This window comes from Abramis brama, assembly GCF_963993115.1.
Source record: "Abramis brama genome assembly, chromosome: 11".
Classification (NCBI taxonomy): Eukaryota; Metazoa; Chordata; class Actinopteri; order Cypriniformes; family Leuciscidae; genus Abramis; species Abramis brama.
The window spans coordinates 7,534,380-7,560,342 of NC_139973.1; the positions used below are offsets into that span (position 1 = coordinate 7,534,380).

The window sequence follows — 25,963 nt, forward strand, 5'->3', positions numbered from 1 at the left end:
TGGTCAAACATAATGGTTTTAATTCACTGGGAGCAAACTTGAGCACATGATTTCATTACCAAAATGGAAAGTCAGATGTACATTTAACAAGTCATCTACTGGCTCTTAACTGAATTTAGATCATTATGTTTACCTGAGGATGTGTTACACAGAATTAAAGGCACAATATGTAAGCTTTTTGGACTAAAATATCAACAACAAAAAACACTATAAAAATGTTATATATATTGTTATATTTAGTTCTTACATTATCCCAAAAGTTTCCAATAAAGTTTAAATCCAGAGAAATCAGCTATTTTAACCAGCGTAATGGCCCATGTCGTTGCGTCACCTGTCAATGGCGTCATATCCGCATTACCCTCGATTTCTGGTTTTACTTCCGTAGAAACCATGGAAACACCAAAGACGCTTTAATATAGTATGTGTTTTATTAGACAGGTGATCTACTGTTCGGATACCTTTATTGGGTTAGTCTAATTGTTTGAATCTCTTGTTTTCTTGATTTACCGTGAGCAATGTTTGTACTGTAACACAAGTCATCCATCTTTTATTAATATAATATTCTAATATCGATCTAGCTTACTGCAGTGTGCAACAAGTGTCTCATTGCAGCCACAGAGCAAACGCACAGAGTAACGTTACAACATAACTTTCAACACACTCAAATGTATTTTAGTATGATTGTTTTAACCTAGTAAAACAGCGCTTCGCTATTATTTTAATTTGTCAAACAAAGTGACCTGTGTGAGAAGAAATTCAGCACTATTTCAATGGAATGAAGTAAAGCAAGTGAATTTAAGTGCTCAAACGTAACTAACAATGTTCAAGTTCAGGGAAGAAGGAGCTCGGATGTTAAAAGTAACGTTAATCTCAATTTACTCACCCTCCTATCATTCCAAACCTGACTTACTTTCTTGCATGGAAGACATAAAAAGTTAGGCAGAACTTACAATTTACATACAATGAAAGAGAACGGTGACTGAGGCTGTCATTTAGCAACAAACAAAAAAAACTTAATTCAAGATAAAATCTGAACAGAAAAAATCTAGACGTATTATTTTAAACGCACTCGAGAGGCAAAACTGTTCATCTTGTTTGGATGTGTTTTGTCTGTGTACTAGAGAGACAAATTTGAGATAAAGTGAAAAGGGGAGGCTTTTGGATAGACTGTTACAGCTTGACGCCAGAATTCTCAAGATCGATTGAAAAATGTTCAGGAAAGATGAGCAATCTGAATAAAGGGTTAAGGTTAGGACACCAGATCCTCTTCATCCCAGCATTATAGTACAGGGCCATTGCTTCTGCTGCTGGAGAAAGTCATTTCTAATGCGCTTATTTTCCCTTACAAAGCACCAGAAGATTGTGTCAGACTTTTTGTTTTTGAGCTAGGCAGACCAACTAGTTTTAAGGCTCACATAATTTATCTGTCAAATGTTGGATAACTGTTTCTTTCCCCTTTGGCCTTGTAAAAGCATTGCTGAGGATCCTGTGAATCTTGGAATGCCAATAAGTTTTTTACCAGTCTAGAATTACGCAATGATATGCATCCAATCAAATTCTTAATATATCTTTATTGGTTAACTTTTTTAAGGTCACAGCATGATGCATCTTCTTGAGAACCATTAGGAGCAACAACAAAACAAGTAATAAAAACTCGGTGAGTGTTTTAGCGCAATTTTCTCACCTCATGGGATCACAACACTAAGAGATAGTAAATCTTTTCCTGGATTTTTTTTGTGCGTTCCCGAGATTAGACCTTCCTTAACATAATGCCGAAAACCCGAAGTCTCTAGGTGGTCTGGTTGAGGAGTAGATAGAAGTGCAAGATTGGTGCGCACAGACGCACAGAACAGAAATCATGAGTTAACCAGCGCAATTTCCGGGGGAAAATTGCGCTAAAAAGTAAGATTCTGAGAAAAAAAATGCCGATTTAGAGAAAAACGAAACAATCACAATATTACTGTTGTGATTACAGCAGGAATAGGTCACTGAGAAAACATCTAAAACACAAAATATCTATGCAAAAAATGAATGGAGAATGTAGTTAAAATGATACTTTAGGATAGGATTTACCAAACAAAGAAATCTTTTGGTGCATCAGCACAGTAATTATTACTATCTGAACCCTCAGCAGAGAATTTAACGTATTCAGTAGAAACAAACATTCATGCTCCACTTTGCTGTTCTCAGCCATTTCACTTTGATGTTACTTTCCTTCTAGTTAGTGTGTGTACATTGTCTCGGTACAAGTGTACAAGTGGTTGGGATCATCAGTGTGTTGTGTTCTAGACTCTGTACCCCAGTGATTAAAAGGCAATCCCTGACTTACGCCTTACTGTTTTACTAAATAGAAGTCAACCTTGGTTCTAATGCCATGAAAATATTTAAAATATGTATTTTTCATATACAGCCTAAATTCATAAAGTGACCACTGGAACAATATTGGAACAAGGGTAAAACATTCTGAAGATGTCACAGCCTGCAGAAGAGATTCCTGGTGGTCAGGGTAAGCTATATTTGAATCAAAATACTGTAAATGCAATTATTTACATGTAATGTAAAGTGTTAATTAAATATTTCCCAGACAAAAATTTAGGCCTAGGCCTATAATGCATGTGAAACACAAATTTAACTTTTCACACACATACAATAAATGCACCCTCAAGCCTAAAACATTTATGGTAGGTAGGTTCAAAGTGTTTTCTTATTCTGTATTTTTATACCCCTTTATTTGTTTTGGTACAAACTTTAAAGGAAACATTGCCCTCATGTGGTTAAATGAATATCAATTGTAAAGGCAGTGTATCTGGCAGTTAAATTTTGAATGACATATGCATATTTAGTATATGGGTGGTAATCACATGATTTATTGATTCAAGTGGAGATCAAGAAGAGATCTAGAGTGCCTGGTGTTATGATCACCCAGTACGTCAAGGAACTACCACGTGGAAAAACTACACCCGATTTCAGCAGGAAGCCAATCTCCTTGACAGTGCAAGAAGGTATCTATAATAAATGTTGCTAGTTAAAAAGCATTATATATATATATATATATATATATATATATATATATATATATATATATATATATATATATATATATATATATATATATATATATATATATATATATATATATATGCCGTATTTAAATGAGTTGCTCTGCTCAGTTGTTAAATTTATGGTACAATTGATATATAGTCTATTAGACTATATTCTGTTGATTAGATTAAACATTTATGTGTTAGTTGAGCAGTCATTTAGCTATAATGAAAAAGTAGTAGCTTCGGGTAGATGCTTCATAAGCATAAAACTCAGAAATGATGAATGGGTTGCCTTTCTCCACTGCAGGCAAGGTGGCCATTTTCAAAGCAATGGTGAGTGGAGATCCAACACCAACTGTAACATGGGCTCGCAACAAGGGTGACACTTCTGATCCAGAAAAATATAAGCCAAGATATGATGAAAGGACTAGAGAACATGCTCTAGAGGTAAGATACTGTACCAAACTCCAAAGATTTGGATCTGAAATTACAACATTATTATACAGAGCAGTAAACTACGAAGATGGGTCCTTCTACAGCAAAAACTTGTTTAATTTGTTGTGTTGAAAACAACAGATACTAAATGTGCAAGTAGACCAAGCAGACACGTACAAATGTTTTGCTACAAATCCATTTGGAAAAGCAGTGTGCACAGCTGCATTGAGTGTATTTTCAGGTAGGCAACATATTTTCATTAAACAAAGGACAACATTCAATAATATTACCACATTCAATGTGCATAACTAGGCAATTAGAATATGTTGTATAATCTGATTCTGAATGCATGTGTTCTTGTTCTTGTGGTAATTACTTTCTCTGTCTTTTAGCTGGATTCAAGAAAAAGAAAACTGATACATCCTCAAACAAAGGTCATCTAAAATGATAAATGAATGTATAGATTTTGTATTGATATTGTATGATATTTTCTTCTGTTTTGATCATTTTGACCATTTTCTGTTAAGATGGTCAAACCAATGATCCCGAGGACTTCAGGAAAATGCTTAAGAAAACCAAGTAATTGTTTTACCACAAGGAATCAAGTGTTTCAGAAATGTCTCTTATAAAAGCACAGCTGCTTTCTCTCTAATCGAAATGAAAAAATCTTCCATCTAGTATTGTCAAGAAGAGAAAAGAAAAACCCAAGAAAGAGGGAGAGATTGATCCAAAATTCTGGGAAGTGATGCTAAGTGCCAAAAAGGCAGATTATGAGCGCATCTGTCATGAATTTGGAGTCACCGACTATCGCTGGATGCTAAAACAGCTTAATCTGAAGAAAAAGGAGAAGGAGGATGAACAAGCAAAGGTAACTGTCAGGAATTTAATTATCTGAGGCTGGGTTGTCAGTCAATTTCCACTCTTTTTGATTTGGATAGTGAAACTAATTGCAACAGTGCTTTTGGTCAATTTCTATAATAATTTACAGTTGTTTTTTAAAAATATGTGGCAAAGTCTTAAATTTACTTCTGAAATCCAATTTATTTTATGTCTTACAGGTGGTTCAAAACATTGACAATATGAAGCAGATTGAAGTGAAGACAAGTGGCAGAGCTGAATTTGAGTTTGATATGAAGCTTAAGGACCAAAACAGTAAAATGCATCTGTACAAAGTAAGTTCAAATGGTTTTACATTGATAACGAACAATGTTATCCAGCAAAAAAAAACACTTAAAACTCTTTACTCTTTCCAGAACGGTGAAATGATTGATTATGGTGATGGCACTGATGATTCCTCTAAACATATTATGAAGAAAACTGGTGATAAGTACAATTTTAGCATCAAAAATCTTGATTTAGATGATAGTGGACTTTACCAAGTGGATGTTGAGGATGTCAACATTTTCTCAACAATCTTAGCAAGTAAGAAGGCATTTAATTATTAGATTTTTTTTTTTTTTTTTTTTGCATTTTCAGTATACATCTGCTTCATTAATCATTTCCCCACAGTTCCTGATGTGGAATTCGATGGTATGCTAAAAGATGCTAAAGTGGTTGAGGGGCAGGATGCAGTGTTTGAGGGTGTTTTTTCTGGTCCTGTACCACACATCACCTGGTGTGCAAATGACATCTCTGTTGAGCATGGAGACAAGTACAATATCACAGTCTCTGAAGACAAGCTCAGCCACAGATTAGTAGTAAAGAACTGTAGCCTAGAGGACAAGGGCGTGTATACGGCTATTGCTGGGATTAAATCATCCAGGGCCACCCTTGCTGTTGATGGTAAGTCTTCAAGAGGAACAAAGAAACAAACCACCATCGTCAGCATACTTCTGCACTGCAATGTATATGAATCAGAATAATGTTCCATCATTTCTCTATGCCACATCAGAGGATCCTAACGCCAGAGGGAAAGGTCGAGGTGGTGCAATGGATGGAGCAGGTGATCTTGCAAGACGTCTGGCAGAAGAACAGGCAAGAGTGCAGAGAGAAAAAGATGAAGCAGCTAGGAGAGGCAAGGGTACGGATGGGAGTGGTGATGGAGCGGATGGCCATGGTGATGCAGCAGATGGACGTGGTGATGGAGTGGATGGTCGTGGTGACGCAGCAGATGGACGTGGTGATGGAGTGGATGGTCGTGGAGGACTTGGCTTGGGAGACGGAAGTGGAGGAAATGCAACAGGGAAGTACGGACAAGGAGGAGAGGGTACAGAAGGAAGTGGGGAGAGTGGAAAGGGTTCTGGAATGGGTTTGGGAGCAGATGGATCAGCGGTTGGATCTGTTGGTGACGGTACAGGTATGTTCATGGCAAAAATGTACAAAAACTCTGTCAGCCTTTTACATTGCTTATTCTTCAAGTTCCATGAATAACTTACCACTTAGTCAAAGTCAAGTTATTATAATTCATTCAAATGCATTCGTTCCAGATGATAAAGTGCACTTCGCAAGCGGATTATCAGACAAAAATGCCCTCCGTGGCAAACCTGCAGAGCTAGTGTGTAAACTAAATACTGACAAAATTGATGGTGTGTGGTATAAAGATGGAAAGAAGGTAAGTTTGTGTGTCGTAGCAGTACATCACTGACATCACTGACAGAGTTTGACATTCATGTGAATCTTTTTTCATCAGCTGACTTCCAAAGATGGAGTGGTCATCTCTAAAGATGGTTGTACACATAAGCTTATTATAAAGAACTGCAAAGATTCTGATGCAGGTCTATATCATTTTGAGGTTAATGGTTGCAAGACAGAGGCCATGGTGAGAGTGGGAGGTAATTGCAATTCAATTTTCTTTTTTTACATTTGACTAAAGCATAAGGAAGTTACTGTCAGTTTGGAAATTACAATTATATTTTCTGCTGTATATTGCTTCTGTTTTCCCAGATCTTCCAGAATTCGACCCAGACGCTTTGCAAAAGTTCTCTAACCCCGTGATAGTGAAAGCAGGCCAGAGTGCATCTTTTAAGATGTCATTTCCTCCACAAGCCTCATTGGAGATTAAATGGTTTAAAAAAGGCTCTGAGCTTCTTGATGGAGGTTCAGTTAAAGTGGTGAAGGAATCAAACCACAGTCGTCTTCAAATGAAAGACTGCCTGCGATCGGATACTGGTCAAATCAAAATCCAGCTAAAAAACACTTTTGGTTCTATTGAGGCTTTATCAAGTCTTATTGTACTAGGTGAGTACAATATTTGCAATTGAACTGTTTAAAGGTATACTGTTACTGTATTTTAAGTAATACACATCTGTGCCCCTGACAGACAAGCCAGGTCCACCACGAGGCCCACTAGAAGTGAATGAAAGCACATCTGCAGTCCTTGAATTGAAATGGAATCCTCCGAAGGATGACGGTGGCTCAGCAGTGACAAACTACATAATTGAGCGTCAACAGGTTGGGCAGACTACCTGGAAAAAGGTTGGGGATATTTCAGCTAACCATCTAACCTTCAGAGATAGAAGCGTGTCCCTTGGCAAGAGGTACATCTATCGCATCTATGCTGAGAATCTTGAGGGCATCAGTGAGGCGATGGAGAGTGAAAAAATCATGGCTGGCTCATTAAGTAAACTCCTTAAGTCTTTACTGCTGAATTTTCCATATTGAGAAGTACTTAAATCATCTAATATTTATGCCTATATTGTGTTGGCAGTGTTACCTGGTCCACCAGCCCCACCAAAAGTGGTCAGTGCGTTCAAAAACTGTATTAACCTAACATGGACTCCACCAGAGACAGACGGAGGGAATAAAATCTTGGGCTACCAGCTAGAGAAATGCAAGAAAGATACAAACCAGTGGGTGACTCTGAACCCAGTTAGTGAACCTATCCAAGGTATTTTTTTCTTTTCTTAAAGTTCCACCTTCAATGAAAAGCACTGACTTTCAGTTCTAGGCTGTAAAAATGTTGAGTCTGGAAAACAATTGCTAGGGCAAATCAATAAATAACCATTAGCAAGCACCTTGCCTGAAGTTCAAAGACCTCAAAATATAAGATAAAATAAGTGGTCTCTACTTCTTACAGCTCTGAAGTATGCAGTGAAGGATGTGTCTGAGGGGTCAGAATACGAGTTCAGAGTATCAGCCATTAATATATCTGGGGCTGGAGAACACAGTGCTCCCTCTGTGATGGTCTGCGCTAAAAACCCCAACAGTAAGTCACAGACATACATCAAGAAATCAAGATAATCTCTGAGATAATTGCAAACATATTTACTGATTTTGACCAATTTCCAGTGAAGCCCCATTTCAAAGATCCTGAAGACTTTATGGTTGTGAGATCTGGATATTCTATCAGAATTAAAATTGATTATGAGGTAAAAGTGCACATCTAGACACATTTTACACATTCCTTCCCTCTATGTAGTCAATCATCATCTTCAAAAAATTTATATTTGACACACAGGGCTCTCCACCACCAGACATTACGTGGCTTAAGAATGGTGAACCTGTATCTCCCTGGAACAAGATCATTCATTCTGATGGCACGTGCACGCTTGTCATACCCTCCTCAAAGTACGAAGATTCTGGTGTCTACACCATTGTGGCTAAAAACTCAATTGGGCAAGCCAGCTTTGACATAGAGGTCAGAGTAACAGGTAAAGTCATGCTACATTATGTAAACCATAAAAAGGTGCAATCACAATAGTTTTTTTTGTTGTTGCTTTACTCACTTTCATTCATTAGTGGGAATGCAAGTATGTAAATGGTTTAGTCTTTTGCTGCATACAAACTTTAACCTGCAAATTTGGGTAGCATCATTACAGGATCTAAACTTCACAGTAAATAAAATCAGCAAGAGAATTGAATTGAATATTATTTAATACAATTCAACAAAAACAGAAATCATGAAGTGTAACTTTATCTCCTGTTGCAAACATTCATTGCAGGATCCAAAGTAATTGTATGCTTTATGCCTAGGTGAGACCACACCTTGAGAGACTAGAAAAGAGCATTTGTCAAAGAAACAAAGAGTTACTCATAAGTGAAAATAACTATTGGCTAAATATTCCTAACACTATAAAATGACTCTTTATGCGACTGCAGATGAACCCAAGCCTCCAGGCCCAGTGGAGCTAGAACAGGTGGTTTATGGTAAAGTCATTATCAAGTGGGGTCTGTCTCCAGACCACGAGAAAGATGACCGACTGCACTACATGGTGGAAGAACATAACTCCAACACACGCATTTGGCGCACAATAGCCGACCACCTACTCTGTACTACCTACACTACCAGCATTCAACCAGGTCGAGAATATCACTTCAGAGTCTATGCAAAAAATGATATGGGAGTTTCTGATCCTTCAGATTCACCAACGTGGGGCGTAAACAGCAATAAAGGTGGGTAGTAGGACCACTACCAATGTAACTTGTTTTACTGCACAATGCTAAATACTAAGAACTTTTCTTTCCTTCCTACCAACTAGTTGTAGCACCCTCAACTATGCCGCCTGTAACCAATTTAGAAAGGCCACCTTCCATCCTGGTTCCACTGAAATACCACACTCCACCAAAAGGATACCAGTGCTACATGACTTGTGCTGTACGCGGCTGCCCCAGCCCATATATTGCATGGTACCATAACGGGATTTGCATCAACTCTGACAAAAACTACTACATCACAAATATATTTGGTGTCTGCTCTATGTACATCCTCAGAGTTCGCCCCGAATATAGTGGCGAGTACAAAGTGGTGGCAGTCAACTCATTTGGCAAGGCAGAATGTTCTTCAACATTAAAAGTGAAAGGTATGACAGGTGCAGTGATCACTTAGAGGCTTGAGCAGTGTTTACCAGAGTCACCTGATTTACATACTGGTTTGTCCTTTGTGAACGAGTCATGTTGCTAATAATTTAGAACATGGTTACGTAATGCAAGTGGGCAGATTGGTCTATAGCCTATGCCAGAGCCCATCAAAATGTGACCTGCGGGGCAAATATGGACCGTCAATCATTTGTATGCGGTCATAGATTGATTTAGACAAATTAGCTGCACCGCTTAATGCTTTAGAGCGCTTTCTGTGCAAATCTCTATGCTGAGTTCAGAAGCACTCAGTGGTCAGCAATTAAAAATAAAAAACTAATCTTAGAAGACAGATTACATTAATGTCCGCAACACAGAATCCTGTGTGTACTTGCATTGCATTATCAATTCCAATATGACTTATTTTGAAATGCAACAACAAAAAATTAAGCTTGAGTAACTATACTTGCAAAAACTATGTTTCAGTTCTGAAAATGAAAATGCTAAAATCTGATAATTACTCCAAAAAAAATTACTCTCATTTGGATAATTTGGCTCTCTGAAAAAGTAGATGGAGAGCCATGGTCAACTCAATGCATTACACATGTAAATCAAAGTACTTTTGCAGATGCAATTTTCTATTCAGCTTTTACAAAGAAACCAAGGTTTAAGACAAAAACGAAAAACTCTTAAATCAACCAATCTTGTTTGCATAGAATAGGTAGTAGTCATTCATTTTATTCTTTCTTCTTTTCTCTTCTCTATATTTCAGATTGATCTTCATTCTGCTGGACGTGACAATTTTTGCTATGCTTCTGCCACATCTAATTTCATGCATACATTTTAAGCTAGGGCAGTGCATGCATATAAATGAACATAGCTGTGGTGGATTGCAATTGAGAACACATACAATTTCCTAATATACCACAATATGTACTACCAAAAATATAAGCAATATGAACGTATTTAAGGACTTCTCAATAAAAAATAAAACATTTTCTGACAAGCATAATTTCTACCATATTATTCTTTGAAATTTTAATCATCTCCAATAAAGTCTAGTTGAACCAGTGAACTATTAGACATTATTCTTGAAAATGGTTGAAAAAGCTTCACAGACATTTAATCGCACGCACGTTCCACTTCTCCAGCATTATCCTTCTGGTTGAAATTACAGAAATTACAAAAATCCAACTGACATGACAAAAAAAAAAAATCCAAAGACATGCAGTAGGGTCATTCCATGTCAAATCAACCAAATTTGCCATTGCAACAAAGATGGCTAAAGTCATCCGATTTTTCTGATTGACCTATCTATCTCTGTGTAAAAATATAATATAATGCCATCTTTCTAAATACATTTTTACCCTCCCTGTAATTTGGCTCCAAATCTTAGGTGAAAATTCTACAAAACAGTAGATTACTCAATAAATATTAATTCATGACATTTCATATTTTGCCTTGCTTCTTCGTATACAGTATTGTATGTCATTCACCATAAAATAAAACATTTGAGCTGGGGACTTCTGGTAGAGTTGACACGGAATGACCCAGCACTCAATTCCAGTCTCAGCATGGTTCCTTAGCTAAACAACTCCAATGTCCGTAGGCATCCCTGACTTCTTAGCAGTTGAAACTGAAACCACTATCAAAAAGCAATCCAGAATGTAAGTTTAACCAAATCAAAAATATAACCTTTTAATTTCAGTAGTCTGAGATTTTTCAAATTAAATTCAATGAATACATTAAATGTATATTGTAACATTTGTACAATAACATATACAAAAGCCTATAATGTTATATTTCATACTGTTTGGGCTTACATTTACATAGGCTGCTACTACTATACTGAATTTGTAGGAGGGACTGACTCAGATTTGTAGATGACCATTCAATGACTGGTGTTCTTCCATGAGTATTTTAAAGAATATCCGGACCACTTTTTTAACATGATGTAAGTGAATGAGGACTGGCTGTTATACTCCAAAATGTCAAACAGACCCACAAACATATATAACTCTGTCATTGAAGTGAGTCCTCCTTTCCTATCATTAATAATGTTGGGCATGATATTTTTAAAAAATATTTTTTGTGTGTGTTTCACGGGGAGAAAAATACATACTAGTTTGGACCAACATGAGCAAATGTGACTTTCATTTTAAGTCAATAAGGATGACTATCATTTTAAATATGAACTGTCGCTTTAAGGAATCTTCATAGATGGTGGCTAGGACAAACACAGTCTCCCACAGTCTGTTACATAGTTGCTACTGACTGACTGACAGCTTGTGATACACTCACCTGAAATCAACACTGCCTCGTCATTGCTCCTATAAAGCAACAACACCTGCTGGATACCGGTATTCCGCATGCATGAGCGGAGTGTTCTCGTCATCCAGTGAAAACAAGACAGCGACCACGCGCACTTTTGGATTTACCGCGCTTCTGTGACCTTCCACTATCACCAGATCAGTGGCATTTCAAGAATCGCGCATGCGCATTTGCGGTTGCGCTTTGATCCCTCACTTAAGTTAAACAAAGGAAAATGTTGAGGTGAATGTAAGATAGGAAGAATTGTTTGTATGCTCCTATTTCATTATGTATGTTGAAGTTGTAATAATAATAATAATAATAATAATACTATTTAAAAGGAAAATAATGAGGAAATATAGGGCAAGGTGAGAAGTTATGTCTCTGTAAGATTAATGGTAATAGTAAAAAAGAGAGATGTAAAGCTAATTTTTACCATGGCAATTAATACAGCACTCCTCATCATACATTTTTATAGCCTAAATTGGCTTCCCTGATATTGATAGCGCTGAAGTGATGATATATTTTTGTAGTTACTCTGGAAGTTACACTGGTTCCCTTGACAAACCCCAATAAGATTTTTCCATTGGCTTTTGGATAATTGCATGAAATAATTAAGCTCAGAGACCCTTCAAAAACTAACACAACTTTTAATCATTTTTAAGTCTAAATAAATAAACAGAAGTAAAAAGCTAAATGTTGGCTATAAATGAACTACACCACTGTCACATGACTTTAACGTCACCATCACAAGCTTCCGACAACTCTTTCAGTCTTTACGTTAAAAAAATATCTTATTTCAGGCATTTAGCTTAGGGTCGATGGAAGCATGCTAAAATGCTAACTAATTTCCAGGTTTTGGCCTACAAAAATACGTCTTCCCTGCGGCACTCTATTGGTATCGGGGCAAAGTTTCAAGTCATAAGGTTATGTATTTTATTGGGCCCAAATAATGTGACCACTATGTTTGTGAGAGCTGCTAAGCTGTCTGGGCATATAAGGCATGGTCAGCTCCTGTGCATGTGAAATGGCTCCTGCCTTCTGGGGCTACATACCCAACACATAAGTCATAATATCAATTTATTTATTTGTGCATCATTGTTATAAATAGCATGTCCCATTAAAACAAGAATTTAACATAGGCTCTCATATCGCCAAACATTGCCATACAAATTACAAAATATGATGAATTACTGAGATGAGTGCTGCTATTGTGGTACGTTCCAACATCACTTAGCTTATTTCTTATTTTACACCTAATGTAAGGTCATTATAGAGATGGTGTTAGATGGTATAACTAACAACTAGTAAACTAGGCATAAATTAGATCCTTTTGTTTTCTGGCACAGGTGAGGTTTCTGGCATCTTGTCCCTGGCAATGGCAAATGAACAGTCATCATAAAAGTAACTTGAATGTCACCCTCACTATTTACAGAATAAGTATGACCATGGACCACGGACAGGGCATCTGTCTCTTTGCCGCTGTAAACCTCACCCAAATAACAGATTTAATGTGACAGCTAATATGACTGCAGTGCTTGAGAGGTTTCAATTTGGCCCACTACTGTTTTATTGCTGAACAAAATAGAGAGACCGCAATAAATTGTGGTTGTCGAACACGGTTGTGTTGACAGAGCAAGTTAGCTACAAGTGAAGGTGAGTTGCTTCTCGTTCTTTCTTCTTTTACTTCCTTTTTTTTCAGATGAGAACATGAAAATATACAATATGATACATCATCATGTATTAAAAAGTTATATGCAAAATAATTTAAAGCGTTTTTTAAAAATCGTAGATTTCAGGCTTATAAATGGAAAGATGCCTAGATCTGATTCTAAGTAATGATGCATAGATCAGATTCCAGATGGTACTCTGTTGTGATGTTAAATTGCTTTCTTGCATATAAATAATCGCAAAAGTCAGACTGAATAAATTTTCATACTATAGTAGCGTAGTTACTGTATGTTGAGTGGGTTATCAGTAAAAGATCATTAAATACAGTACCTTTTCTTGTAAATAGTTACATAGCGATTCTCCTCATATACTTCAGAACTTTGGGGAGTAAATATTATATCATTTTATAATTTCATTAGTATTTTAAATATGATTTGAACTCCAAAGCCAAAGCATAATTGGTCTGGTAGCACATCTCTGATAAGTTTATGAGGTATGTGACCGATCAAAGGCTAAGGGGTAAAGCTAGCTTTGCTTGTAAAATCATTGAAAAAGATCCTGTCAATCTTAACATGGTGTTAAAAAGATTTCATGTCAGTCTTGTGTTACTTTACGTGCAGAATGTATAATATCACATCCTAATATATCTTTATTGGTTCAGTTAATGGCATCGTTTTTGGTTATTGACTAGACAGCATGCATCAAAACAGTAAAAAGTTATTATTTACATGTACATGTACATGTACATGTACATAGCATTTTACCATGTGCTTAAAGGTATGGTTAACAAAAAGTTTGACAATGTTTTTTACAGAGGGCATATTGCTTAAATTTTACTATCTTGTAAAAGGTGCATTCATGGAACACCGATTGACGTCCACAAGGTAGGCTACTTAGGGACATATAGCTGTCAGATAGTGTTTCATATTCCTTTTTCACACATACTGTATCAGGCCTTCATCCGTGGAAATCCCTTATGAAAATACGGTTCTTAATGACAAAAACAAGAGTCTCTCTGTGAAACAAGAATAAAACAAATGCAGCTGCTTTTTAGAGTTAATCATATCCATTTTCTATGGCGAGTAATTGGCTTTCATTTAATTTTTTCTAATATGCTATTGGCAAACTGGGACAGAGCTTCAGTTGTTCACTTCTGTCCAGATATTGTGTGACATGCCCCCTGAAATGATGTCAGAACAAAATAAGCCCTTTTGTGTCATCACATTTTAGTTTAGGATTCAATTAATACTTATTTTAGTAACGGAAGAATAAAGATAATTTAGCTTAGGTGTTCTACATCGACCTTTATTCAGCCTATAAACTGCTATAAAGACAATTATAGTAATAATGATTACATGTGCAATTTAATGTTTTTTGCCCTCTCTTTTCTCATTTTATAAGACACTGCAACCATTACGAATTCTGAATTTAAAGGCAAATCTTGCATTTTGAAGATGTCGAAGCCAGCAAAAGGAACGGGCGGTAAGTTAAAATCATGATACGAGACATGCCAAATTACAAAATTCTTTAAACCATCTGAATTATTTACTGTAGATTTGCTTTGTTCCATCATCAATGGCCTTATTGTTATCCAAGCAGTAGATGTCCGGATCAGGAAGTATTCATGTTGGAGGTTGTGATAAAACATCGCCATCATGTGGTCAACAAAAAGTCCACAGCTTCAAAGATCCTGCAACACTTTCCTGAAGCATGTTGCACGGATTTATGTGAATGACTTCACTTCATATAAATGAATGCAACATGCTTCAGGAAAGTGTTGCAGGATCTTTGAAGCTGTGGACTTTTTGTTGACCACATGCCATTTGATGTTTGTTGGCCTTGATTCTGTATAGATCCAAGAAAACATAGGCCTATTCCACTGTTTTACCAAATTAAACATCATGGAATTGTTTTTGAAAATACTGTTCTGCTACTTCAGTGGCAATTAGGAAGAGATCCAGAGTGCCTGGTGTTATGATCACACAGTATGTTGAGGAACTGCCACCTGGATGTACTACTCCTGATTTCATCAGAAAACCCATAGCCTTGACCATACAGGAAGGTAATTGTTTTCTTCATTTTTTACCATGGAGCATTTGGATTGATAATAGAATTTAAACATGATAATTTTTTTTAAATAAAAAAAATAATATTTTTTTGTAATTTAATCTATCTGTACTAACATCTATCTATCTATCTATCTATCTATCTATCTATCTATCTATCTATCTATCTATCTATCTATCTATCTATCTGTCTATCTGTCTGTCTGTCTGTCTGTCTGTCCTTGATATAACATCACAGTTACCTGTTCCGTTTCATTTGCAGGCAAACGGGCCTTTTTCAAAGCTGTTGTTAATGGAAATCCAGAACCGGAAGTTTCATGGGGACGTAACAAGGGAGACATCTCTAATCCAACAAAATATGTTTCACGATACGATGAGAAGAATGGAGAATATATTCTGGAGGTGAAATGAAAATGTGAAGTACCATGTTATCAGCTGTTCCATTTTTGTTCTACATGTTTAAATTGTACCATTAGTACCAATTGATATTGGTATAGTTAAGAAGAAGATAGTATATTTTATATAAATAATATCAAATTAATTTATGTATTATTTATGTAATTTATTTGTAATTAAGTTTGTTTCTGTGTTTTGCTTTCCTTAATAATATTTGGTTTGGCTTTTTACTTCTTTCTTTAGATACCAAATGTAAATTCAGATCAAGCAGACACATACAAATGTTTTGTTATAAATCCATTTGGAAAAGCTGTTTGTACTGCTGCACTAAATATCATTGAAGGTAGGAAATTCAAAAAGTTAATTTGAACATAACGAGTCTTCCATTTATGATTAAAATTAAAGTATCATAGGCATGAATCAATCTGTTTCTCTTCTTTTCAGTTGGATTCAAGAAAAGAAAGCCAGGTATGTAACTCAGAGCTAATGATGCTTGAAATGAAGTAAACAAAAGACCTATTGATTGGTTAAAAGAGTTCAGTGTCAAAATAACTTGTCTAAGTCTAATTTTTCAGCCCCCAAAAGTGACCCTGAGGATTTCAGAAAAATGCTGAAGAAAACGTAATGTATCACTGCATCATACATTTACATTTTATGCACATGCAACAAATGGGGGGAGAAATAATAAAGTAAGGGAACCAGTGTTAGTTAGTTATCATAGTAAATATTTTTCAGGGTGGGTTTTTATTTATTTATTAAGGCACAGAAAACCTATTGTACATTTCTACCGTTATTAAAAAAGGAAAAGGATACAGGTGATTACATTCACATTGACCACTGGGGCATGTTGTCACACTACATTAAGTGGGAGTTGTAATAGTGATAACATGTCTTTAAACAACATTTTTTAGACTATTTAATGGCTTAAAGTACAACAGAGTCCATTTATCCAGATGAACAGGTTCTAAGAGCTTAAAATCTACCTTAATCATATAGTTTATAATTGATTTAATGTATGCCTTATTGTGTTCACTTGTTTACTTAAACCTTAAGCAAAAAAACAACAACAAAACAGATGAAGATAATAGCCCAAGTTTCCGTCTATACATTTTTCAGTGACTGTTATGGTACTCTTCATTTAGGGTTGTGAAGAGAAAGCAAAAACAAACGAATGAGGGTGAAATCGATCCAAAGTTCTGGGAGGTGTTACTGAGTGCCGCCAAGAAAGATTATGAGCGCATTTGTCAGGAATATGGAGTCACCGACTTCAGGTGGATGCTGAGAAAACTCAACCAGAAGAAGAAGGAAAGAGAGGCAGAACAGTCCAAGGTCTCTTTTGCTTTGAGTAGTCAATTATATACACTGCTGTTTTTTATACATATGCCATATGAAAAATCTCTACTCTTGATTTTTCTCTCAAGTATGTTGAAAAAGTCCACAGCATGAAACCTATTGAGGTAAAAACAGATGGAACAGCAGAATTTGAACTCGACATGAAGTTGAAGGATCCTAACAGCAAAATCCTCCTCTACAAAGTATGTGCCCTCATTAAAATACCCTCAATGTCATTAACAATACTTTAAGAGTAATGCACTTCAATTGACCCTTACCAGGATGGGGAAATGCTTGACTATGGAGATGGAACTGATGATTCCACAAAACATAATATGCAGAAATTTGGTGAAACATACTTGTTCAGCATTAGAGATGTTGGCCCAGAAGATGCTGGGTTATATCAAGTCGATGTAGAGGAGGCGAACATGTTCTCAACTTCCCTAACTCGTAAGAATTTATAATACCAATGTTTTTTTTTAAATCTGTAAATATTAATTATATTAAATTGTACAATGTTGCTGCTATTTGGCAACATACAATATTTGAAGCTACTGCCATGCTACTCTTTTACGCTGCTTTAATTTAGACTCAAATTCATTTTTACTTGTTATAACCTCAATGTTTAAGAGTTGTTTTGTGCCGCCAGTGCCTGATGTGGAGTTTAATGACATACTGAAAGACACTAAAGTGGTTGAGGGGCAGGATGCAGTGTTTGAGTGTGCCTTATCGGACCCTGTGCCACAAATCACCTGGTGCGCCAATGACATCTCTGTTGAGCATGGGGATAAATATGACGTCACAGTGTCAGAAGACAAGCAAGTCCACAAACTAACAGTGAAAAACTGTACAAAAGACAACATGGGAGCCTACACGGCTATTGCTGGGCTCAGGTCAAGCCAGGGGACTTTAGTTGTGGAAGGTAGGATTCTTGTTTTATTTTACCTCTTAGTTGAATTGTGTTTGGATGCACTTTAAATTCATTCACTACCGGTGAAAAGTTTGAAAAAAAAAATGTAAATGTAAATGTAAAAAAAAAAAAATGGTTATACTCACAAAGGCTGCATTTATTTGATCAAAAATACAGTAAAAACAGTCATATTTTGAAATATGATTACAGAAATATTATTATAGTTTTCTATTTTAATATATTTTTAAAATATAATTTATTCCAGTGATGACAAAGCTGAATTTTCAGCATCATTACTCCAGTCTTCAGTGTCATATGATCAGATATCATTTCAATATGCTGTATTCCAAACTTTTGACCAGTGGTGTATTTTTGCCTGATCAAAGTATATCATTTATATCATTGACAATGTATTGTATAGTATAGTGTGGTGCCGTGTATATTGTAAGTGATACTGTTTTCAGATGATCCCAATGCCCATGGGAAAAGTGCAGATGAACTAGCCAGACGTTTAGCTGAGGAGAAGGACAGACTGCAAAGGGAAAATGAAGAGGCGGCCTGGAGGGCACAGGCTGAAAAAGATGAAGCAGCCAGGAAGGCCCAGGCTGAAAGAGATGAGGCGGACGGGAGGGCTCAAGCCGAACAAGATAAGGCAGCAAGGAGGGCACAAGCTGAGCGAGACGAGGCGGCCAGAAAGGCTCAGGAAGAGCATGATGAGGTGGCCAGAAGGGCTCAGGAAGAGCAAGATGAAGCGGCCAGAAAGGCTCAGGCTGAGCAAGATGAGGCGGCCAGAAAGGCAAAGGATGAGCAAGATGAGGCGGCCAGAAGGGCTCAGGCTGAGCAAGATGAGGCGGCCAGAAGGGCTCAGGAAGAGCAAGATGAGGCGGCCAGAAAGGCAAAGGAAGAGCAAGATGAGGCGGCCAGAAGGGCTCAGGAAGAGCAAGATGAGGCGGCCAGAAGGGCTCAGGAAGAGCAAGATGAGGCGGCCAGAAGGGCTCAGGCTGAGCAAGATGAGGCGGCCAGAAGGGCCCAAGCTGAAAGAGATGAGGTAGCCAGAAGGGCCAAAGCAGAGCGAGAAGCTGCTGAAATGATGGCAGTCATGGCAGCAGGAAAAGGAGGTGGACAAAATGGCAGTGGAGGAGATGGGAATGAAGGTGACGGAACAGGGAAGAACAGAAAAGGAAGAGATGGTCCCTTGAGAGATGGAAAAGGAGATGGGTTTGATTTAGACGGATCAGGTGGAGATGGGTCTGGTGATAAGTGCAAGAAGCGTGCAAGAGTCGTTGAATTGGTTCCTAACAGCATCATAGGTAAGTTTTCATGTCTGAAGCTCCATATTAAGTCAACTGATTCTCAGTGGTGAGATGATGTCATTTGACATATTTCCTGTGCACTTTTACCCAGACCATGGAGTCCACTTCCTGAACGGGTTGTCAGATACTGCAGCCAACGTTGGAAAATCAGCAGAGTTGTCCTGCAAACTTAGCAGCGAAGATAAAACTGGATTATGGTACAAAGATGGAAAAAAGGTACAGTATTTTATTATATTTATCCTACTTTGCTAAACAAATGTTTAATATAAATGAATGTCAATTATTAATTGGTGCTCGATTATTAATAATGGCTCTTTTGAATGTTAGTGTAACACGGTGTCCATAAAAATATTAAGCAGTACAATTGTTTTCAACATTGATTATAACAAGTTTCTTGAGCACCAAATCAGCATATTAGAATGATTTATGAAGGATCATGTGACACTGTCACTTAATTGTGATTGTAAATTCAGCTTTGCCATCACATTAAATAATTATATATATATTCATAAATAAATATATTCTTTTAGATTATTTTAATATTTCACAATATTACTGTTTTTACTGTATTTTTGATCAAATAGACACAACACATTTATTTATTTATTTTTATGCATCAGTTAGAATCCAAGGATGGAGTTACAATTGTCAAAGATGGGGCTCACCACAAACTAATCATCCATGACTGCCAAGAAAGTGATGCTGGCAAATACAAGTTTGAGGCAGAAGGACGTAAATCAGAGGCTACATTAATTGTTGAAGGTAAGACAGAGGTTTTTACTTTGCCATATATAAAACTGGCAGTAAAATGCCAGTCATTTGCCTTAGCCACTAGAGGGCAGTGAGCAATGTTGGGGGCAAGTAGTTGGAAAAGGTGTCGGGTGATAATAACCTCTCACATGTAAAATTAGACAGGCACCTTAGATGTATTTTTTGATGTGATGCCTTCATTAAATGAGTATCCGGACCCATAAAAGAGACATTGCTGTGTGAACATTTATTTCCTTCTATGAATAAACAACACCTCTACCACCCTGCTCTAGATTATATCAAAGCAATTACAAATGATCTTTTCTCTCTCTTCAGATCCACCCAGAATAGATGCAGATGCCTTGAGTAAATTCTCAGAGCCTGTTATTGTGAAAGTGGGAGAAAATGCTTCCTTCAAGCTACAATTTTCAGGAAAAGAACCAATTAAGATTCAGTGGTTTAAAGAGGACGAAGAGTTGCTGCAGGGTCACAGTGTCAAGATTGAAAAGTCTTCAGCTCATACCCGCCTACTTCTTACTAAGTGTCAGCGCAAAGACACCGGAGAGATAAAAATCAAAATCAAGAATGAATTTGCCACTATAGAGGCAACATCAAAACTTATTGTACTTGGTATGTATTGAAAAGATCAAGAAAAGGCCTAAATATTGTATGAACGCATATTTTGGAAGAATATTAAATGTGCAGACATCATGCAACAGCCAAAACACCTGTCTGCAATTTTTATTTGTAGCATACAGCTCTTACAATGCTTTAGCTGTGTGCATGCAAATTAAAGCTATTTAATGCTATGACCTAAGCTATTTGGTTGTTGGAAGACTAGTCAACTATTCTATCATTGTGACCCATCACTACTATTTATAATACTACTACAGTATATATGATATTTTTTTGTTTTTCCAGACAGGCCAACCCCACCACAAGGACCTGTAGAAATTGTAGAAAGTACGTTGTCTGCCATTGATTTTAAATGGAGGCCCCCAAAGGATGATGGCGGTTGTCCATTGACTAATTACAACCTTGAGCGGCAGCAGCTGGGACGAAACACCTGGACTAAAATTGGAGACATTCCTGGACAGCCTACCTACAGAGACAGAAACATAGATTGTGGCCGAAAGTACTGCTACAGGATCCGGGCAAAAAACTCGGAGGGCTTCAGTGACGCCATGACAACTAGTGATATTGCTGCTGGTGTTTTGGGTGAGATTCCTTATTTCTGTCCATATTTTGATGTAGTAAATTACCAGTTGTTTGTCTTTAGAAAAAGTAAATGTGTTTTAAACATAATAAAATGTGTTCTTTCTGTTCCCAGCATTCCCTGGTTCTCCTGCTCCTCCTAAAATAGTCAGTGCCTTTAAAGACTGCATTAACTTGGCCTGGCTTCCTCCCTCCAGCACTAGAGGGGGAAGTCTCATTGGCTACAATTTGGAAAAGCGCAAAAAGGGCAGCAATTTATGGAGTCAAGCAAACCCAAAAGATGATCCAATCAGAGGTCTTTGAAAGTTAATTGAATTTTAATTAAAGTAGCCTAGACTTGTCTCATTTTAAAACAGCACAATGTTAATTTTTTCATATGATATCTAGACAAAAAATATGCAGTAAAAGATGTCATCGAAGGTGTGGAGTATGAGTTTAGAGTGAGCGCTATTAACACATGTGGCCCTGGCGAACCAAGTGGGCCCTCTGAATGTGCAACTGCAAGGGACCCCAAAAGTAAGACAAGTTCATACTCAATGTCACAATATACAGAAATGATGACTTGTCAGATAGAGTACAAAGAACATTTCTTCATTTTTAAGCAAATATTTGTTATGTCATTGCCCCCAGAGCCTCCTGGTAAGGTCAAAGACCTCAGAATAACTGGATCGAGCTACACCAGTCTGTCTCTTTCCTGGACTAAACCTACAGAAGTCAAAGGTGAGGAAGATGAAGCAAAAGGCTATTTTGTGGAAATCAGGCCCGCAGAACAAGTCGAGTGGAGCCGTTACAATACAAACGCAGTAATTCAGACTTCCTTCACTGTTGTGGGATTGAAGTCAATGGCCATGTATTGGGTTAGAGTGATCGCCACCAATGAAGGAGGAGAGGGGCTTCCACAGAGCTTTGACAATTACATAATCGCCATGCCTCCTCCAGGTAAAGATTCATATTTTTTTATATATCACATTGACTTTTAGCTTTTAGTTTCACACAAAAATAAGTAAATCTGAAAAAAAAAATTATTATTTTTTTTTTCAGTAAAGCCAAAGTTCACTGACAAAAAAATGAAAAGCTTTATGGTTGTTAAAGCTGGAAACACAGTTCGTGTCAGCGTCAGTTTTGAGGTAGAGTATCAAATCATTATGACAAATCCAAAATAGTAAAAAAAAAAACCTATTATGCCATTTTACAAAGTCTTGATTTTCTTTTTTGGGGTCTTCTAGCATAGGCTTTCATGCTTGAATGTTCGAAAAAAAAACATTGTTTTTCTCATATTTTACATTGTTGCATTACCTCTCTACCCCAGAGTTTAGTTCCCGTCGAAGCCCCTTCTTTCGAAAAGTGTACTGTGCTCTGATTGGTCGACTGGACCAGTATTTTGTGATTGGTCAACAAGTTTCAAAAATGTCACGCCCCTTAACCACAAGTTTCAACACACTATTAAGGAAACTCATCACCCATCTGTTTTTTGTATAATATATATTGACTTTTATTTTATCCACAGGCATCTCCTTTACCAGACATCACTTGGCTAAAGGATGGTGTTCCAGTATCCAAACATGTGACGATTACTAGTTTTGAAAAAGGTTCTCAACTATTTATTTACACATCAGAGCTGTCTGACACTGGCCTCTATATGGTCAATGTGAAGAATATGGTGGGCCAGGACACCTTCGCCATTGAAATAAGAGTCACTGGTAACAGTTCTAATCTTTCTAATCAAATTTCTTACCTAAAACTTGCTAATGACTAGCTAATATATTGATGGTAACTACTGTATATGGGCACCTGTTTATTTTTCATCTTCAGATGACCCCAAGCCTCCAGGTCCAGTAGAACTGGAACAGAATGTCCATGGCTCTGTGACCCTGTCATGGACTCCTTCTCCTGATGAGAAACGAGACAACCATCTGCATTACATGGTGATGAAGCGGGACTCTGTCAAGCAAACATGGCGCACAGTGGTTGACCGCTTGTTCAACAACAAATTCACAGTCATTAACATCTTGCCTGGAAGAGAGTACAATTTCAGAGTGTTTGCCAAGAATGATATAGGTCTCTCAGAGCCATCAGTGTCTCCAGTTTGGGGAACCACCAAACAAAAAGGTTTGTGGATGATTTTGTTGACATTTTTTGGTTTAGTTTTTTTCTTGGTTTAGTTGGTTTAGTTGAATTTTATTCATACTACCCTAGTGAAAAATAAATATACTAAAATGTATTTGAAATATATTTATTTTATGCTAAATATACTACAAATACATTTACATATTGATGTACTTAATATAAATACCCTGCAATTGTACTTTTAGTATTCTAAATATGTATACTTAAAGTCTACTAAATTGGAACAACTAATGCACTTTAGTTATCCGGATATAGAGCTGAGGTCCAACTAAAGATATAGTTAATTATATTTGATTGTGCTAAAGTGGAACTATTGAGAGTATAATTTAGGTCCACTTGAAATATCTTGCATTTACTAATAGGGATATTAAAACACATTAGGCTTAATATTAAGAAATGTGCATTGTGTACTCCAAATAAAGTTTAATTATAATACTTATTTCAGTAAGTCTCAAGCGATAAGTCAGTAAATATATTAATTGATTTCTAGTATACTTAGTATGAAATAAACGTATTTTAAAAAACATTTTGGTGTAGGTTTTTTTTCACTAGGGTATGCATGCAGATTTCAGGACCTCATTGCCACAGGGACATTTAAAATGCATATGCAATCATATAAATTTTAATCTAAAATCTCGATGGTGATCCATTGAAAAAATCCATTGACACTATGCGTCAACTACCCAAATAAATAATTCTGAAAACAAATTATGTTTGGTTGGACCACTGATGTGCTTCAATCAGTGGTCTAAGCTGCAGAACCAACGGTACAGTGGTCTAGGCTACTTTCCATTTGAACAGGCACCTTTTCCCAAAGCAATTTACAGAACACTAATTGCTGTGAGTCCCTTGGAGAAGCCAGAGATAAGTGTCTTGCTCAAGGGCAGTGATGATAGAAGATCTATGAAACTCTCTTTATGGGTCACCCTTATCCAGGTTCATACCTCTGGGATTTGTGTTGCTGTCTCTGACATATAGCCACTAAACTATCTCTGCCTTGTCTTGTTCTGAAAATGTTGTACCAATAAGGTTGACAGCTGCTATAAGGCTATCTATTACACTAGCTCTGGATTATTCTTTTGCCAGTAATGGTCTGCACTTTTTGTGCTTCATTTGCTCACATCCCTCTAGCATTTACTATACCTTTACTTGAACAATATTACCCAGATGCTAAAAACAGAGATGTTGCTTTTCTTTTGAGGTGACCAAAATAAAAATTATTAAACTGAAATAATCGCTTTTTCAGTTGAATTATATATAAATATTCTCTATCATTTTCAGAAAAATTCACATACAGCATGCCTGTTTTAAGGACCCTCGACTTCCAGGCAGCCCCCAAATTTATTGTCTCTTTAAAACTTCACAATGCTCCGCCTGGTTATGAGTGCTACATGAGCTGTGCTGCAACAGGCAACCCAACCCCACATATTACCTGGTACCATAACAATGTCAGCCTCAACACAAACCCCAACTACTACATAACAAACGTGTGTGGTGTTTGTTCACTGCTCATCCTGAGGGTTGGACCCAAAGACATGGGAGAGTACAAAGTTGTAGCCGAAAGCCCTCTTGGTCATGATGAGTGCTCCACCATACTTAAAGTCAAAGGTATGTTTTCTATTTGAATATTAATTCCGCTATTTATAATTGTGCAATGAGGTTTGTCATTAAAATGAATTACATATGAACGTTTAGATATCCAACTACAACTTTTTTGTTTTCTTGTCTTACAGAGTAAAGAAAGGAGTAAGGACGACTTCAAAGAACATTTTATGTGATCATATTTCTTGTGAAATAGATGTAGTAACTGATGTGCTCTTATTAAAAATAATAACATAACATGTATGTATTCAACATCCATCTATCTATCTATTACGTCTTGGTTGAAGCAGAGGAGGAAGCAGGATCCACATGCAGTAATCTTTTATTAAATAAACTCAAAACTTCACATGCACAAACTCAGGACTAAGACTCAGGAACAAAACAACCACCATGGTGCAACAATATACAAGAACTGACAAAGACTGAACTAAACACAGGGCTTAAATACACAGACAGACAAGCTAAACAAGATAACAAGGGGGCGTGGCTAATCAGAAACACCTGGGGAGACTAATCAACATAACGGGGAACTGCTGAACACAGGACAGGACAGAGGAACACAGACATAAATCATTACACTATCTATCTATCTATCTATCTATCTATCTATCTATCTATCTCTCTCTCTCTCACCTTGAGATGTCTCAAAGACTAGAGGCCATCTATGACAAATTCAAATGAAAGGTCACAAATCACAGCAGCCTACATGTCAAGTAAAGACAATCCAGCCATTAGCTAATTTCATTTACATCCAATAAAAATTATACCCAGATGTATAGCTCCATAATGTCAGTGTTTATCATCAACCAGTCTGAAAGCTTCAGAAAGTCTGCAAAATAGAAAAAAAGAAACAAAATTAAATGAACTGAAAAAACACCTTTGATAAATTACCAAAATGACAAGTTCTTAATATTTCAGCAAATTATTTTATTGTAATATAGAGGGCTAACTAGATCCATGGATCAGTATCTATATAGATAGATAGATAGATAGATAGATAGATAGATAGATAGATAGATAGATAGATAGATAGATAGATAACCATAACTTAGTTTAGTT

General features: G+C 36.8%; 1 protein-coding gene across 1 annotated transcript; it reads left to right on the forward strand.

Moving 5' to 3' along the window:
• Window positions 1-2,469: 2,469 nt before the first annotated feature.
• LOC311092723 (immunoglobulin-like and fibronectin type III domain-containing protein 1) lies at window positions 2,470-25,040 on the forward strand (the record flags this gene model as incomplete). Its single annotated transcript, XM_084129658.1, has 40 exons — window positions 2,470-2,506; window positions 2,880-3,002; window positions 3,352-3,491; window positions 3,621-3,720; window positions 3,872-3,913; window positions 4,007-4,058; window positions 4,158-4,347; window positions 4,538-4,651; window positions 4,733-4,901; window positions 4,989-5,261; window positions 5,371-5,775; window positions 5,906-6,030; window positions 6,109-6,250; window positions 6,363-6,656; window positions 6,739-7,038; window positions 7,126-7,305; window positions 7,495-7,623; window positions 7,707-7,786; window positions 7,876-8,068; window positions 8,517-8,810; window positions 8,897-9,217; window positions 15,133-15,255; window positions 15,522-15,661; window positions 16,100-16,158; window positions 16,798-16,984; window positions 17,077-17,190; window positions 17,618-17,909; window positions 18,362-19,207; window positions 19,302-19,426; window positions 19,831-19,972; window positions 20,297-20,590; window positions 20,882-21,178; window positions 21,291-21,470; window positions 21,563-21,691; window positions 21,806-22,114; window positions 22,217-22,302; window positions 22,683-22,875; window positions 22,988-23,284; window positions 24,584-24,910; window positions 25,036-25,040. The coding sequence occupies 40 exons, from the start codon at window positions 2,470-2,472 to the stop codon at window positions 25,038-25,040; spliced, it is 7,848 nt and encodes a 2,615-aa protein (XP_083985784.1).
• Between the last annotated feature and the right edge of the window lie 923 nt (window positions 25,041-25,963).